Source organism: Terrapene carolina, unplaced genomic scaffold (assembly GCF_002925995.2).
Source record: "Terrapene carolina triunguis isolate 2854851 unplaced genomic scaffold, T_m_triunguis-2.0 Scaffold29806, whole genome shotgun sequence".
Taxonomy (NCBI): Eukaryota; Metazoa; Chordata; order Testudines; family Emydidae; genus Terrapene; species Terrapene triunguis.
The window spans coordinates 35,995-46,778 of record NW_020694157.1 but is presented as its reverse complement, the minus strand read 5'-3'; the positions used below and the strand labels follow the sequence as shown (position 1 = coordinate 46,778).

At 50.7% G+C, this 10,784-nt stretch overlaps 1 protein-coding gene across 1 annotated transcript; it reads right to left on the bottom strand.

Moving 5' to 3' along the window:
• Positions 1-2,363: 2,363 nt before the first annotated feature.
• On the bottom strand, positions 2,364-9,918 carry LOC113409116. The gene is made up of 5 exons (XM_029914072.1): positions 9,724-9,918; positions 7,319-7,672; positions 6,046-6,396; positions 5,405-5,688; positions 2,364-3,593 (listed from the first exon to the last, which is right to left on the bottom strand). Exons 1-5 carry the CDS (start codon positions 9,779-9,781, stop codon positions 2,364-2,366), a joined length of 2,277 nt encoding a protein of 758 aa, XP_029769932.1. The 5' UTR covers positions 9,782-9,918.
• Between the last annotated feature and the right edge of the window lie 866 nt (positions 9,919-10,784).

The window sequence follows — 10,784 nt, the reverse complement described above, 5'->3', positions numbered from 1 at the left end:
ATCAGGAGGGCCAGAGGCGCAGGTCTCCACCCAAGAGAGGTGACGGCTGGGGATCCTACAGTAGTTGCCTTTGCTAGAGCACGGAGAGGGAACAAGGTGTGAGCTGCAGCGCACGTTGTTGAAACATGGGGAAAAAGTGGCTTGTGCTGATTTAGTCTGGGCCAGGCAATTTTTCATTTTAGTAAGGGACGTCCCGTGTAATACAGAACAGGCGGCAACTCGGTAGCTCTAGCTGCTCAAGCACTGCTCGTCTCTGAGTCGTGGTGCCCCTGGCCCAACAGCGGCACCCTAGAGGTGTGGGGTAGTGGGCAGCCCCGCTGATCAGGCTGCCTGTAGTGCAAGCAAGGGCTGTGATTGCAGCTGAAGCAGACACACCTCAGCTAGCTCGGGTCACGGAGCAGCAAAGCCGCGGCAGCACACGCTGTGTAAGCCCCCACACGGCATCCTGGGTAAATACTGGCCGGGCTGGCCCACTCCCGTTAAAGCCAGCTCAGATACGTCCAGGAGCGGCAGTGCCCCCTGTGACTGAAGTATAGACGTACCCCGAGGGCGGAATCAGAGCGTCCACACAGGAAGCTATTGCAGGGTGGCTATTCTGCAATAGCTGTTCCGGGCTATTTCCCCAGACAGACGAGCCCTCGGCTGATTTTCAGCCCTGATGAAGCACATAGGACGCCGGGCAGCAGTCAGCATGATTAGCAAACAGCTGAAGCAATGCTGTAGGTGGGCCAGACGTGCGTCTCAAGCCTTTGCAAAGTACCAAACAGTACAGCGCCTGGCAAACTTCTGTAGTGTAGACAAGGCCTAAGGTTTTCTGCTCACCACACACTTATTTCCGTGCATGCGACCCCGCACTGACCCGTCCACCAGCCCTGAATTAATCCAAGGTCTTCTGTGAGTGACGAGGTTTGGAAACACAGACTCTCAATCCCAAAATATACATGTTTAGTGGAGTATAAAACAAGTCTGACAAGAGGAGAACACACAGGCTATTGAACATACACATTATAGTAGAGTCGCGCTAACCTGTGGTGAGCGGGCCAAGCAATTACCTTTTAAAGGTATAAACCATCAGCTATCGCCCGGTTTGCAATGCTATTGCTTGAAATGACCTATTGAGGAGAGGACTGACTGGCTCTCGGGGGGCAGGGAATGGGACATGAGGCCTTTCCTCTCTAAGTGCTGCAGTTCCCATCCGGCCCCAGGGCAGGGACTGACTGGCTCAGGGGGGCGGAGAATGGGACATGGGGCTGTCCCTTCTAGGGGGCACCGGCTCCCATCCGGCCCCAGGGAAGGGACTGGCTGGCTCAGGATGCAGAGGGAGATATGATGCAGACTGAGGGACTCAAACCCATTTCCTAGCCAGGAAACCTACAGCATTAATAGCGATACACAAGGTGTTTCTATCAGCGACCGTCTTCTCGAGGTCCCCAGGCTAGTCTGGCGGGAGGTTTGGGACAGAGGAGAACAGCACGAGGATGCAGAAATTTGCATGCCCCTGGCTCTGCCACCGCTGTGAAAATGTGTCCCTAGGGCTGCAGGGAAAGCAGCAGTGGCTCCTGCAGCAGACTGCACAGATGGCACAGCTGACAGGCCCAGATTTTCTTTTCCTGTAGGCTAGCGCCGCTGAGCTGAGATGCCAGGACCTGTGCATCCCCCCGGGAGTGCCCCATCCCGGGTGGCACGGAGCCTGCTGCTGAGTGGTGAACAAGGAAGCGGAGCTAAAAGGATGAGAGAGGAAGCGAGGGATGCGGTTTGTTAGCCCACTAGCCTTGGAGTCAGGAGACGCAGGGTGTGTTTCTGGCCTGCTTGGGGTCTCGCTCTGTGCCTCCATTTCCCCTCCCACCTTTTGTCTGTTTGTAAACTCTTAGGGGCAGGGACTGTCTCCGGCTGTGTCTGGGCAGCACCTGGCATGTCGGGGCCCTGATCTCAGCTGGGGTCTCTAGTAAGCGTTGCTGTAATATAACTAGATAACAGGAAAAGAAACAATATAAGAAAGAAAGAACTGTGAGAAGGGAAGTAGAACAGGGCCAGCTGCCTGGGCTGGGAATACACTGTGAGCCAGACTTTCCCACACACCTACATTCAATCATTTCACTATTCACCTGTTGACCCGGATTTATGATGCTGGTTCTTCTAATCTAAGCCCGTCTGGTGTGACAACCTCAGCCCAGTTCCAGTGTCAAGTGGAAGCTGGCGGAGTTACGCGCTGGAGGATTACACCAGGGGTGCTTCAAAAGGAAGGACCAGAACAGGGACAAGAACAGCAGAATAAGCACATGGTGCTCGTGAAGCGTGTGCCCTGAACATTTGGATGCCGGTCCTGGAAATCCTTCCTTGTTTGAGTCGTCTCGTTAGCTTCGTTAGCTTTCCTTGTTGTCATATGGATTTATCTTCTGTAGGATTCTTTGGGCATCTTCAGCAGCATGGTTGAGAAAGGTTTTCAGCAGGATATACGTGGTAGCCAATGAAATTCCACCAGCAACCAAGAATCCTACCCCTGCAACTCCTCCAGACACCATGAATCCTAGCACCCGTAAAGGCCTCAGAAATAAATCTGCTACTATCAATATGCCGCACCCAACCGAGGACAGGAGCTGCAAGACCATGTTAATGCTAATTTCCTTGGCCAGCAGGGGCTTCATAACGGCCAGCAGGGGCTCCATAACGGCCTTCAGCTCTTCCATTGGTTTGCCAAACTGCCTCGCGAGAGCCATGAAGGAGACATCATCCAGGCCAAAGACTTGGCAATAATATCTCATGCATGTCAACAGGATGGTTACATCAAGAATGGTGGAGACAACGGGCATGTGAATAACCGTGAGAAGACAGGACACAAGGGCTATTTTCCAGATCTGCTTCTGCAGGGCTTCCTTTTTCTTTTGCAAGATTTGCAGAGAGGTGTTGGGCAGGGCCAGTATCAAAGCCCCTTTCTTGTCGCCCGGGAGCGCTTTCTCCATGCTCTCTCGCAGGAGGGGAAAATCATACTTCTCTAATTCAAATGCGGAGAGGAGGAAAACCTCAGGATTGATCATCCCTCCCTCTTCCAGGCATCTGATGCAGTGGTTACGGATGTCCTTCAATATTTTCTCCTCGTCATAAATGGAGGGCCGGCTTCGTCTGGCATCATCCAAATCTGCATCCACCTTGGAGCGCACAAAGTAATACATCTTCCCTGCCTTCTGGATCTCCCGGGCCAGCTCAGCATGCTTAGGTGTGAATCCCTCTAAACACATGATGATGAAGAAGTCGTAGAGGACAAATTTCACCTGCTGGAGATATGCCTCTGGCTGAACATCTTCTGTCTCACTTATCGGCATTCTCCAGAAAGTCACACTCGGGTGTTTGGGATGCTGATAAGCTGTTGGCTCCATCATCGTTTCTTCCTCCCCGACTGGGGCAGCACCTTCATCTTCATCACATAGCCCCCGCATGGCATTAATAAAGGATGATTTCCCACAGCCTAGCTCTCCCATAATGGCGATATTTAACCTGGTGTATTCCAAAGCCTTCTGCATTATAAAAATCGATGTAGGTACTATTTGAACTCCAGGAGCAGCCCTTGGTTCTCCCATGTCTTTGGCAGTCTGCCCCTGAAAACAGAAAAACCCAGACCAAATATTGATCGTGTATTCTCAAGGGCAACATTTATAATGTAATCAGCTCACAGAAGAATCACAGCAGGCTAAAAGCAAATTTGCAACAATCTGCACTTAAATTGAAGAAATTGCTTGTAGGAAGGAGACTGAGGACACCTTGTCCTTCTTCCCCCAATCCCATAGATGTCAGACCGTCAAAGATCCCTCACCAGGACCTGTGAGAAGTGGTAACACTACCATAAAGGCATGTGTGCAGCCCCCTTTCTGCAAGGAAGGTGTGAGATGCATTTACAGAGGATCCTTTCTGAGCAAGCATCCTAGACGCACAACTGGAATCTGAAAATCTCTGCCTGTTTTGGGGACCCAGGGCAATTTTGGAGAAGACATACCAAAGTTACATCTTCACAACTTTCAAATAGCAGAAGCAATTGTCTTCAGAATTGGCTTGATCTTTAGAGCACCATAGGATCTACCAAACAGGTTAGGTTTGATATTTCTGGCTTCAGTAAGTGGGAGTTAAGTCTGGGCAGAAACTTTCTGAGTCAAGTGTCTGTGAGATGGTTACACAGTTTGCAAAATCAGTTTACAGAGCAGTTTGCAAGTGCAGTAGGAAAATTCTGCCCCTCTTTGTGAGCTGTGGCACCTGTTGCTGAGAACGTTCAGGGCCAGGTCCTCAACTCCTGTTCTGGTTGGAAATCTGCCCTAAAAAGGTAGCCAATAGTGGGGGAGTGGGCTGTCTTCTGGTATAAGGGTCATGTAAAGCTGGGCTAACTTGCTCTATGCCCCTCACGTCTGCATAGTGCTCTGGGAAGAGGTATTCTGGAGGTTAGAAGAGGTTGGGGACTCAAGCTGAACCTCAGCTGCTGGAGCTGTCCCTATGGGACTGCTGCAGATGGCATAATTTAGAGTAACTGTGAGCTTGACTACATATGACAATTAATCCAGAATAAAGGAGAATGTGAATTTAAAGCAGACTAGCTAGTCTGGATTAACTCCCTACATGAATGCTTTGGAAGTGGATTAAGCTAGCTCCAGATAAAGCACACTTTATGAAGAATAAGAGTGTCCACGCAGGGAGTTAATCAGGAACGGTTAATCAGGAATCATTCCCTGTGTAGTGGCAGGTCTAAACTACAGGGGAAAGTCGATCTAAGCTACACGATTTGAGTTATGTTAGTAGCGTAACTCAAATTAATGTGTCTTAGATCTACTTACCATGGGGTCCACTCTCCCGTCGACTCCCCTTACTCATTTCGTTCTGGTGGAGTACCAGAGTCAACGGGAGAGTGATCGGCGATTGATTTAACGGGTCTTCACTAGACCTAATAAATCGAAGCCCGGTGGATCGATTGTCACAGCATCGATCCACCCTGTAGTGTAGACCTGCTCTAGGCAAGCCCTTAATCCACTTTGGACAAAAGAAAAAGGCACTTTCATTCTGGAATAAGAATATCCCCTTATGGAGTTATTATGGAATCGTTATTCTGCTTTAAATTCACACATTTACCTTATTCCGGATTAACTTTCAGGTGTAAACAAGCCTTAAATAAAGCAAAGGTGAAGTCTCTGCGCCAAGAGGCTTTGAGATGTGACAAAAGAAAGAAAACATGACAGTTTTCAAAACCGCAATCCTGATTTCTTTTCCCTTTCCACGTTTGCCTGACAAGGGAATCATTTCAAACGGGCAGCAGGGCCTTGAGAAATCCAAAGAGAAAGACCTAGTGACCCAGCCTCCTCCCCTCAAATCTAATGACCTCAGACACATGTGCAAACAAAGAAGGGAAGCGAAATGTCTGGAGCCGTACCGGGCAGGAATGCGCAGGTGGACTGTGGGTGGGATTGGCCACTCCTGGCTCCATAGAGGTTGACGAGGATGCCCGGAGCAGATGTTTGTTCTCCTCTTCGTCTTTTTTATGGTCGGACACAGTCTGCTGGGACTCACTTCGAGGTGACTTTTTGTCCAGCCACAGTTTCCACAAGGAAGGATAATACATTCGAAGGAGAGCAAATGCTAATATCCCCAGTAACACTATCAGATCAATCCACCACAGACTGCACCATGTTGATGGGCTCTGGAGAAGCTCAGCATCTGGAAAACACAAAATAAACCCAACGGGACGCAGCATGAGAGACGGGATATTCCCCTGGGGCACGTGGGGAGGGGGTTAGAAATGTCCCACAGACTCCAGCCCGGCGGCTCTCAGGCATTTCCGTAGCGTGGATCGCAGCTTCCTAGAAAGAGCATGTCGTGGACACCCTCCCTTCCACAGACCCCACTCCCCTTCCCATTTGCCATCACCAAACCTCACCTCCCACCTCGCTGGTTATCGCCTAGACCCCCCGCTCCCCTGCACAGAGCTCCACTCCCCGCCGCGTGGAGCAGTTCCTAGCAGCCCAGCTGCCCAGACCCTGGGACTTGTGCAGTGCCCTGTGAGAGGAGCCCTACCCTTCTCCACGGCCACTCTCATCCGCACGGAAAACCTGCCCAGTTGGGGCTTGACGTGGCAGGTGTAGATCCCGTCGTCCGCCAGCTGGATGTTCTTGAGTCTCAGGGACGCGTTTCCCTCGCGGAATCTCTCCGGATACAGCTGGGTCCGGCCCCGGTAAGCCTCATCCTGTGTTTCCAGTGGGTCCGGCTCAGAGCAGTAGCTGTGAACCAGGAGATCTGGTCCCTCCTCTTCTTTCTTCTTCCAGGTGATGTTCAGTGGCTGGTGGTTTAACTCGGACTGGAAGGAGCAATTCAGGATGACGTCCTCCCCTGGCTGAACGATGATGGGCCTTTCCATTTCACTGTCACCTGAAAGGGAAACAAACATCCAGACAGGAGAGGGGGTTAGGGCCCGAGCCTGGGACTCCAGAGTCCTGACTTAATTCCCTGCTCGACCACAAAACCCCTGGGTGAACTTGGACAAGTCACTACATCGCCCCATACCTCAGTTTTCCCATTTGTACAATGGCAGTAACAGCCCTGCCCTACCAAACAGGGCCCTGTAAACGCCTGGATCCTATGGAAATGGAAGAGTGATAAGTGCCTGCAATCAAATCCTCATTTTCCCCCCAAATATTTTCACCAGTTTTTTCTGAAATGTAGAAGTTACATACACAGAACACATCCGTGGGGGTTTGATTGAACTGGCTCATGGCCCCTTAGACTTTCCCTGGTGCCAGCCTTGTTCAGCTCCAGAATCTAAGAGCTCATTTTAAGAAAATGTCACGCTCTAGCCTTTATGGTTGTGAAACTTATCCAAAAGAAGAGGTGGCATGATTGCTGTGTATAAGGACTTTCACAGGGAGAAAATACCAGGTACTAATGGGCTCCTTAATCTAGCAGAGACCGGCAGACCACGAACCAATGGCTGCCGGTATCTGCCGAGAGCCTGAAACAATCTCTTTGAGACGCAGAAGCTGCACTGAACGTTACCCATTTCTCCCCACCACACAAAATCTGCATGGAAAATCATACGGCTAGATGGCCTTTTAAGTCGCACTGGGTGTGAATGTGCAGGTCTGCAGGGGAGTTCTCCTTCCCTTGCCTGGGAAGTGACGGGTAGAACAGAAAACAGACAAGGTCAAGGCCAGACGAGTGTGGCGTTTTTGGTGGATACACTGTGGCTTTGCAATGAGGCGCCCATCTGCCCTGCTGGGTGATCACATGGTACACCAGGCCTGGAGTGATTGTCGTGGATGCTATGACCGGGGTACAGGAAGAGGAACCGTACTTAGCACTATAAGTGAAATCTTCTGGGACCAGCTTCCCAGCTCACAGCTGACGTTGCAGAGGTAGGATCCCTCATCCTGGAGGCGAACGTCGCTGAGTCTCAGGGATGCATTTCCCTGGGGGAATTCCTGTGGATATAGCTGCGTTCGGCCCCTGTAAGCCTCTTCCTGTCCCTCCCGCCAGTTCATCTTCAGATAGAATCTGTGAACCAGGAGACCCTGGCCCTGGGCTCCTTCCTTTGTCCAGGTGATGCTCAGTCGATGGAAGCTTATCTTAAATTTGGACGGGAAGATGCAGGTCAGGGTGACGTCTTTCCCATACTGAGCTGTGATGGCTGTCTCCTCTCCAGAAACCCCTTAAAGGAAAGTGAACATCAACATCAGAGTCTTTCATCCTCCAACCTCCACCATGACCCCCAAATCTTATTCAGAGTCACTGGTCCCCAGGAGAGAGCCCCCCAGCCTGTAAGTTGGGCCAACATACTTTGAATACTAAGGAGGGAGCAAAGAAGTGTTAAACTGCTACCTTACTAGTTGGCCACCATCCTAGTTTTACAGCTTTCTGAAGGCCAGATCTTGTATGTCCACTAAACTTCGTCTTTTGGGTGGTGTAAAGCTAGTTAGAGGAATGCTTTTGGAACAATTTATTGGCTAATAAATAAACAGAGAAAAAAGAAATGAAAAGGTGGCATGTTCCAAACTCATTAAAGGATGTACTTTTTCGTGGAACAGTGAGCTTGTGGAACTCCCTGCCACATGATGTTATTGAGCCCAGGAGCTTGACAAGATCTAAACAGGGATTGGGTGGTTAGCTGGATAACAGGGAAAGCCAGAGTTAGAGTAGTTAATGCTAACATACATTTTGGAAGTGAGACTGAACCTCACGCTTAAACCAATCTCGAGTTATAAAAGATTAGCATGAGACCTCACTTGTCGGGCAGACCATCCACAGCTATGGATATATATATATATATATATATACTGTGTATATAAGTTTTAAACAAACAGTTCAATGCTGTACACAGCAATGAGGATTGTGAAGCTTGGTTGAGGTGGTGGAATCAGAGGGTGGGATATTTCCCAGGGAATGCCTTACTGCTAAATGATGAACTAGCACTCGACTGAGCCCTCAAGGGTTAACACATTGTTATTAATGTAGCCTCACACTCTACAAGGCAGCACAAGAGGCAGGAGACACAAAAGACGCATGGCAGTGGCTGCAAACATTCCCTGCGGAAACTGAACGTGATGATGAACCCAGGCTATCCCACTGGAGCGCACCACTCCCTCCCCTTTCCAAAGTGCCGGGGGGTGCATGTGTGTGTGTGTGTGAGCGAGACAGAGAAACAGAGACAGAGGCACACACCATGTGTGTGTGTGTGAGAGAGAGAGAGGGACACACACACCATGTGTTTGTGTGTGTGAGAGAGAGACAGATACACACAATGTGTGTGTGTGTGTGTGTGTGTGCGTGAGAGAGAAAGACACTGTGTGTGAGACAGGGAGAGGGAGAGACACACACTCTGTGTGTGTGTGTGTGTGTGTGTGTGTGAGAGAGAGAGAGAGAGAGAGAAATGGAGAGGGAGAGACAGAGACACACACCATGTGTGTATGTGAGAGAGGTCCACATTGCCCCTTTAAGTACGCTGACGCCATTCTAAGTACATTGCCTTTTTAAGTAGATCAGCAAGTTGAGACAGCAGCTGCTGCCAGCAAGCTCCCTCCCTCCTGAGCCCTGTCGTGTCCCCCCACTGCTCTGTGTAGATGGGGTACAGGAGTGGGGGGCAGGAGCGGGGGGAGAGGGACACCCTGACATCAGCCCTCCTCTTCCCTCCTGCCCCGTACAGCAAGCAGGAGGCTCTGGGGAGCAGCTCCAAGGCAGAGGGCAGGAGCAGCACATGGCAGTGGGGGGAGGGACACCTGAACTGCCGGCAGTCGATAGCCTGCTGGGCGGCTGCCGCACGGGGAACTCAGAGGAGCTGATAGGGGGGCTGCTGGTCCACCCTGGCTCCAAGCCCCCCCCCCACTAGCCCCAACGGGCTGCTCTTCCTGCAAGCAGGAGACAAAGCAGGCGGTTGCTAAACAACCTTATAAGGGAGCACTGCCCAACTTTAAACGAGCCTGTTCCCTAACTGATCAGCGACGTAACAACGAAACATCGTTAACTGGGCGCCGTCCAGTGAGGGGTTACTGTAATAACGCACAGGACTGAGCCCAATGGGGCCTCGCGCCAGGACTGGGGTTCTTGTGTGTTACCGTGATACACCTAATAAACAGCAATCAGAATGGATGGCACCAAGCAAAGTGGGGGCCTGGGTTGTGACTGGGGCTCCGGGGCACTGAAGTCGTTATCACCAGCATCCTGACTAATAAATAAGACAAAGGCGAGCAGAGCTGGAATACTTACAGCAGAGAGTCCACAGCGCAATCGAGTGAAGTGAGCAAACGAGACTGACTCTCGTCATGGTGCGGAGCAGCCTGCAGCTGCAAGCGAAGGTGGGACGGTCTCTGAAGGGCTGGCTCCTGCCCCAGGCGAGCCGCTGAACGTCAGGAATGAAGGCGCAGGGCGCGATTCCCCTCTCGCTCACCCCGGTAGCGCTCAGGCGTAACGCCGGGCTGGTTCCGATCTCTCATCTCCTATGTCATTTAATAGCCAGGAAAGCAAAGCGATTGCAGACGTATTTGGCAGGGTGCTGTGGAAACGCCTTTAACAAATGCAGACCTGGTTTCTCACTAATGCTCACACCCCTTTCCCTGGGTGTAAATTACATTGAATGCAATTCCGTAGCAGGAATCCAATTCTCTGACATCCCAGGGGAAGCCGAAATGAAGCACCACCCCCTCTAGAGCAGCAGCTCTCAACCTTCCCAGACTACTGTTATTCCCCTTGCAGGAGTCTGATTTGTCTTGCGTACCCCCCAGGTTCACCTCACTTAAAAAGACTTCCTCACAAAATTAGACATAAAAGTACAAGTGTCACAGACGCACTCTTCCTGCCAAAGTGTTTCCTTTCTCATTGTTCCCATATAATTATAACATACATCGATTGGGATATAAATATTGTACTTGCATTTCAGTGGACAGTCTATAGAGCAGTGTAAACAAGTCATTGTCTGTATGAAATTTCAGTTTGCACTGACTTCGCTAGTGCTTTTTATGTGGCCTGTTGTAAAACTAGGCAAATATCTAGCTGAGTTGATGTACCCCCTGGAAGATCTCTACATACATACCCCCAGGGGACGTGTACGCCTGGTTGAGAACCACTGGTCTAGAGAAAGGGGATCATTTTCTATTACAAATAGAAAATGGGGGAGGGGTGTTTCTGTCCTGGGAACTGAGGGCTTGTGCCTCTCCCAGAGAACGTGTCTTCCTGGTCAGACCGGAGAGCCTCCCCCATGGCCACATGCTGCCCGGGGTCCTGCAAAGGGTGGCCTCACCCTGGCTAACTCGATGGCCCATGTGGAGCGT

What these genes read in the sequence shown, in the direction of transcription:
- LOC113409116 (XM_029914072.1), bottom strand. Translation starts at nt 9,781, where the DNA reads ATGACGAGAGTCAGTCTCGTTTGCTCACTTCACTCGATTGCGCTGTGG. An exon ending in TGCGCTGTGGACTCTCTGCT is followed by an intron (nt 7,673 to 9,723) that starts GTAAGTATTCCA and finishes CTTTCCTTTAAG; the next exon opens with GGGTTTCTGGAGAGGAGACA. An exon ending in GATTTCACTTATAGTGCTAA is followed by an intron (nt 6,397 to 7,318) that starts GTACGGTTCCTC and finishes TTTCCCTTTCAG; the next exon opens with GTGACAGTGAAATGGAAAGG.